The sequence below is a fragment of the Cherax quadricarinatus genome, chromosome 62 (genome assembly GCF_038502225.1).
Source record: "Cherax quadricarinatus isolate ZL_2023a chromosome 62, ASM3850222v1, whole genome shotgun sequence".
Classification (NCBI taxonomy): Eukaryota; Metazoa; Arthropoda; class Malacostraca; order Decapoda; family Parastacidae; genus Cherax; species Cherax quadricarinatus.
Genome location: NC_091353.1, coordinates 16,631,311 through 16,637,310, shown reverse-complemented (window position 1 = coordinate 16,637,310; position 6,000 = coordinate 16,631,311). Strand labels below are relative to the sequence as shown.

At 39.5% G+C, this 6,000-nt stretch overlaps 1 protein-coding gene across 1 annotated transcript in view; it reads right to left on the bottom strand.

Annotated features, from left to right (window-relative positions):
* Positions 1–330: 330 nt before the first annotated feature.
* LOC128687215 (cytoplasmic dynein 2 light intermediate chain 1) overlaps positions 331–6,000 on the bottom strand; it is a 98,079-nt gene continuing 92,409 nt past the window's right edge. Inside the window, exon 10 of the mRNA XM_070098472.1 lies at positions 331–736. Coding sequence (XP_069954573.1) covers positions 668–736 — 69 coding nt within the window. The 3' untranslated portion in view covers positions 331–667. The remainder of the gene's footprint in view (positions 737–6,000) is intronic.

The following is a 6,000-nucleotide window of genomic DNA, read 5'->3' as shown; positions in this document are numbered from 1 at the left end:
GGCTTTTGGCCCAAGGAATTTGATTTATCCTCTCCTTGGATCAAACCTGAATGCTTCCCATTCCCCAGGCTGTGTGCTATCCACATGGGTTTAGCACTTTCCATTGAATACAAGTATAATAAGCTGTATAAGAGTCAATATATTCATGACTGGGGGTTACAAAAACTACATTTTTACAAAGTACTTTTATCACAGCAATTTATCTTAAATCACTTACATTTTTTTAGTACAAATATTAGTGATTAATGTACAATAGTTTTTTTTTTTTTATATAGCAAATTCATGGAATCTGGGATGTCCCCTTCCTGTGGTCAAACCTGATTGCTTCTCATTCTTTTGTTTAATGTTTCCCCATTTATACAATGTGAGGAATTTTTAGTATAAAGCTAGTATGGCCTTTGATAACATTTCGGTCCATCCTGACCAAAACGTCACCTAGAACTTCCTAAGAGTGGATCATTTATGAAAGCCTAGTAGTATGGCTTATTTCTGTTAGGGTCCTTACCAAGATGCAACCCACAACTGTCTACCAACTCCTAGGTACAGTATTGCTAGATGAATATGAACAGCAAGTTTAAATAACTTACTCATGTCTTGCTCCACTCAGCACTTGAGCTCAGAACTTTCAGATTGTGAGCCTATTGTTCAATCAGGGCTACAGGTCACACTATGATAAGTCAAGTTCTGCCCAGCGTCCAGTGTTCCGGCCAACCTCTCGTCTGATCCTCTCTAGTTCCTGTCAACATCATAACATGTTAAAAAAAAATCTGTCTACACAATGTAAATTTGCTTATTTGCTGGGGAAAATTACTTGTCATGGGTTAAATCATATAAACCTAGTCAATGGATCATTAAGAGCATCTTTAGAGTTGTATCAATGTTCAAATAGTCATGGCCTCGACTTCGGGTCGTAGATTGTATAGTAGTAAGAATCTGTGACCTCGAATCGGGGACTGTGATTATTATTATTATAATCAAGGGGGAAGCGCTAAACCCGTAGGATTATACAGCGCCCAGGGGAGGGGGGATGTGGAAGGCATTCAGGCTTAATTCGGGGAACTGGAGCACAGATCCAATTCCTTAAATCAAGAGCCCCTCACCAACATCAAGGAACCTTCCATGAGGGGTCGGGGACTGTGAATGCTGAAACTTTTTTTTTTTAATAGATGGACTGCATGTTGCTGTTTCAAACTAGTACAAATCTAGAGTCAAGGTGGGAGAGATTGTTTCTACATACAGTATCACTCAGGGAGAGGAAGGGATGGATGGATAATTATGGTGGGGAGACTGTAGGCAGTGAGCATATTAATGAGGATGTCTTCAAAGATTGTATTGTTGCCCTTAGCAAAGATCATAGCTGGTTGTATAATGGTAGTGATCAGACAAATAGCTTGTGACAGCTGAATGTTTATGAGGAGGTCGTTGTGGAAGAGGTAGGGATTGTTGAAAAGTTGGTTGCTGGAGGATGATTCTCCACTCCTGGACTTAAAAAAATAAGTTGGCCAGGTTGTGGTTATAGCTTGAGTATGTGCAGTATGAGGTGTTTGAGGGTAGAAGGCCAGTGTCTGAGAGTTTGTGGCATAGATTCCATGCACTGAATGGAGGGGGTGGTTGTGGGATATAGTGGGAAGAAGCTTGTTGACCTGTGCCTGTGGCATAAGGTACGGAGATCTACACTATCTCGCTTCTAACTACAAACATCCTTTCAGAAGCTGTGCAAACTGTAAGCAATCGAACCATACCACGGGCAGGATTTGAACCCGCAGTCAGAGTCTCTGACCGCGGGTTCAAATCCCGCCCTTGGTATGGTTTGTTTGCAATCGTGTCATTACGATTTCGTGAGTCATGTAAGCAATCTAATAATCAACATTGTCTACATGTTACTGTCATCAACCTCAAGCACATATTACCAGCAATCCTCTACCTGTACCAACAGAAGGAAAAACCATGTCACTCAATAATCCTCTCTTCTCCCAGAGAATTCCAAAGTATACCTGCTATTTTACCCTTGTGGGTTTAGTGCTTAGTATTGAATTCAATTCAATTCAAGTTTATTCTCTATAAGGGTTACAATGTGGGGTTTACAGGTTTTGGGTATTGTGTGGTTTACATGTTATAAAATACTAATTACAGAGGGGGCCACTAGGACACCTAGCATGGCTAGGCATTTCGAGCAGACTTAGATTAATTCTTAACATTAAATCCTTACAGATTATGGTATTAAGGCTAAGTGACTACATCATAATTTGTGAGTTTAGCAATGTGAATGCTTTTGTTTTGGCACAATACAAGGTGTCTATATTGGAGTATCATAGGCAAACTTATGACTAGTTAGGATTTATTATTTTAAGATTAAGATTAGTATTTCTGGGTTTATAGTCAGTGGGTGAGTGAGTGTAATTGTGAACCACCAGGTGGTTATCATGTAGTTAGTTGTCGGGGTGTATCAGGGAGATAAGATGTTTTCTAACTGTAGTTTTGAAAGTGATGAATGTGTCTGCAGTTCTAGAGTTTTCAGGTAGGGTGTTCCAGATTTTAGGTCCTTTGAAATACATTGAATTTTTGTAAAGGTTTAGTCGAACACGGGGAATGTCATAGAGATGTTTGTGTCTGGTGTTATGCCTGTGGATCCTGTCACAACTATCAAGAAAGCATTTTAGGTCAAGGTTAATATTGGAATTTAAGGTCCTGTAGATATAGATTGCACAGTAGTAAGTGTGGATGTTCTGAACAGGGAGTAAGTTTAGATCTATGAAGAGTGGGGGGGGGGGGTGTTGCCAGGGATGGGATTTAGTGATTATTCTTACTGCGGCTTTTTGTTGGGTTATTATTGGCTTTAGGTGTGTTGCTGCAGTTGAACCCCAAGCACAGATAGCATAGGTGAGGTATGGATATATAAGTGAATGGTATAGTGTGAGAAGGGCAGTTTGCGGCACGTAGTATCGTATCTTGGAGAGGATCCCCACCATTTTGGATACTTTTTTTGTTATGTGTTGGATATGGGTGCTGAAATTTAGGTTGTTGTCGAGGTATAGGCCAAGGAATTTGCCCTCATTATGTCTGGCAATTAGAGTGTTGTCGATCTTAATGTTAAGTTGCGCAACACCTGCTCTGCTACCAAACATAATACATGTATAGTAGGTTTTGCCAGTGTTAAGTGTAAGTTTATTGGCTGTCATCCAAGTCGATATTTTGAGCAGCTCCTCGTTAACAATGGTGTTGAGGGTGGCAAGATTAGGGTGGGAGATGACATAAGTCGTGTCGTCAGCAAAGAGAATGGGTTTCAGGTGTTGGGATATGTTTGGAAGATCATTGATGTAAATGAGGAAGAGCAGGGGTCCAAGGACACTTCCCTGCGGAACTCCAGTATCAAGTGGCCGTATTGATGAGGCTGTGTCTTTAATGGTGACATACTGATACCTATTAGAAAGGTAGGATTTAAAATATGCAAGCGCATGGCCTCTTATACCATAGTGGTCAAGTTTGTGGAGTAGGATGCCGTGGTCTACTGTGTCAAACGCTTTTCTTAGGTCAATAAAAATTCCTAGCGGATATTCCTTATTTTCCAATGCTGTGTAAAGCAGGTCTAGCATTTTTATAATTGCATCATTAGTGCTTTTATTTTTCCTGAATCCAAATTGGCAGGGGTTGAGTATGTTTTGTGACATTATAAATGAATATAGTCTCCTGTGCACGAGTTTCTCGAAGATTTTGGATAGCAATGGTAAGTTTGATATTGGCCTATAGTTGTTTACGTCTGTAGGGTCACCACCTTTATGTATTGGTGTAACCCTTGCTGTCTTGAGTAGTGTCGGGAAAGTGCTAGTTTCTAGTGACTTGTTAAAAAGTAATGTAATAGCATGCGAAAGGACATGGGCCGCTCGCTTGTACAAAAATGGTGGGACGTGAGACAGATTCCCTGAGTTGTTTTTAAGTGACTTTATGATCGCAGTGACTTCCGTGGGCTCGGTAGAAGATAGAAGGAATTTGGGAAATTCCCATCTAGGTAGTCCCCAGCACGAGCATTGGTACGTGGGATTTTACTGGCGAGATTAGATCCTATGTTTGAGAAGAAGTCATTTATCTTGTTAGCTGTATCAGTGGGATGCAGTGGTGTTTCATGAGGTTTAGTTAGAACAATATTCTTGTTTTTTTTCAGTTTGTGGGTCCCCAGAATCTGGGAAAGTGTTTTCCAGGTCTTTTTTATATCTCCTCTTGTGTCAGTGAATCTGCTGGAGTAGTACAGTTGTTTGGCTTTCTTTATTAATTTGGTGAGAACTGTTGAATATTGTTTAAGAATATCTTTGTGTATTAAGCCCTGTCTATATTGCTTTTCATATTGGTGTTTCTTATCAATGGATTTCAGAATGCTGCTGGTTAGCCATGGGCAACCAAGCCGTTTATTCGTGATCTGTTTCGTTTTTATAGGACAATGTTTGTTGTATAGTCTAAGTATTTTGTTAAGAAAAATGTCTGTCCAATCGTCAGTACCATTGGCATTGGAGAATTCTGTAGGCCAGTCAACAGTCTCTAGGTCTGCTGTGAAATTCCTTATTGAGGCCTCGTCATGGAGTCTAAATGAAACTTTGTTGTATTCGAGTGGTGACTTACTAATGTTTGTTAAGAGGAAGGTTGGGTAGTGGTCACTAGTGCTGTCTGATTATCCCTGATTTAAGGGGGGCTAGTATATTGGTCCATATGTGGTCTATTATGGTTGCACTTGTCTCAGTCAGCTAGTCAGTTAGTTATTGTTGGTATGAGAAGTTGGCTTAGCACTTTTTTTTATTATAATAATAATAATGGTATGAGAAGTGCATTGTTCATATTGTTGATGAAATCAGTTACAGTTTGATCGTCTGGTAGGCCAAGGTTGATACTGAAATCTCCAGCTAAGAGAAGGTGGTGCTTGTTCATTTGTCTGTTTGTTATTAGTGACTTTAGATTCTCACTGAAGTTTGGGATGTTTGTGTGGGGTATCCGGTATATGGCACCGATTGTTATAGGCGTCTTGAGGTTTTTTACAGTAAAATTAGCAAAAATGTATTCCCCATATTCATCACTAAAGCAATTAGTGCTAATACAAGATACATGTAGTTGGTTAGAGTAATAGATTGCAGTACCACCCTCAACTTGGTATGGTCTGCAGTTGTGGATTGCTGTGTATCCTGGTAGTGGGTAGATATCAATTGTGTCCTGCTTAAGCCAGGTCTCAGTAAGAATAATGCAGGAGAAGGGTGTCTTTAGTGACTCAAGGAGTGCCAGGAGGTCATCATAGTGTTTGCTTAAGGACCTGATGTTGTAGTTAAGAACTGTTAGACTTTGAGCAGTGTTCAGGATAGTGCTGGCTTGTGATGCTGTGTAATAAAGGCAGTTACTTTCCAATAAGTTTTGATTGTGTGTTAGATTATGGAGGTTTAGATCAGGGTCAACGTGATCATTCATCTTTTAGGTTTAAATAGTGGTTGTTTATATCCTGTATTATGTGGTGAGTTCTAATACTGATTTCTGTAGTGGTGGGAGGTTTGGATAAGTATACCGCTAAAGCACTTTGGTCATATAGAGTATAGTCACTAATAAACATAATGAAATTGATATTGTCTATGTGTTGTGCTAGAATGAGCTAAAGTACAACTAGGTATAAACTAATACTATAAAAAAACAAATTACAAGTGGCACCAGACTCACTCTTGTAATTGCACTAAGGTCTAATGTAATGAATTTATTGTTTATGTATTGAGCTAGAATGAGCTAAAGTTCAACTAGGTATAGTTAGTTTAGGTGTTGTCTAAGTATTGAGCTAGAATGAGCTAAAGTACAACTAGGGATAGTTAGTGTAGGTGTTGTCTAAGTATTGAGCTAGAATGAGCTAAGTACAACTAGGTATAAACTTCTAAAAATACAAATTAAAATGGTACTTGCAATTGCACTAGGGTCTGAATACTTTCCATTCCCTTCCCCACACAGGTGTTGTATAATCCCTATGGGTTTAGCACTCCATGA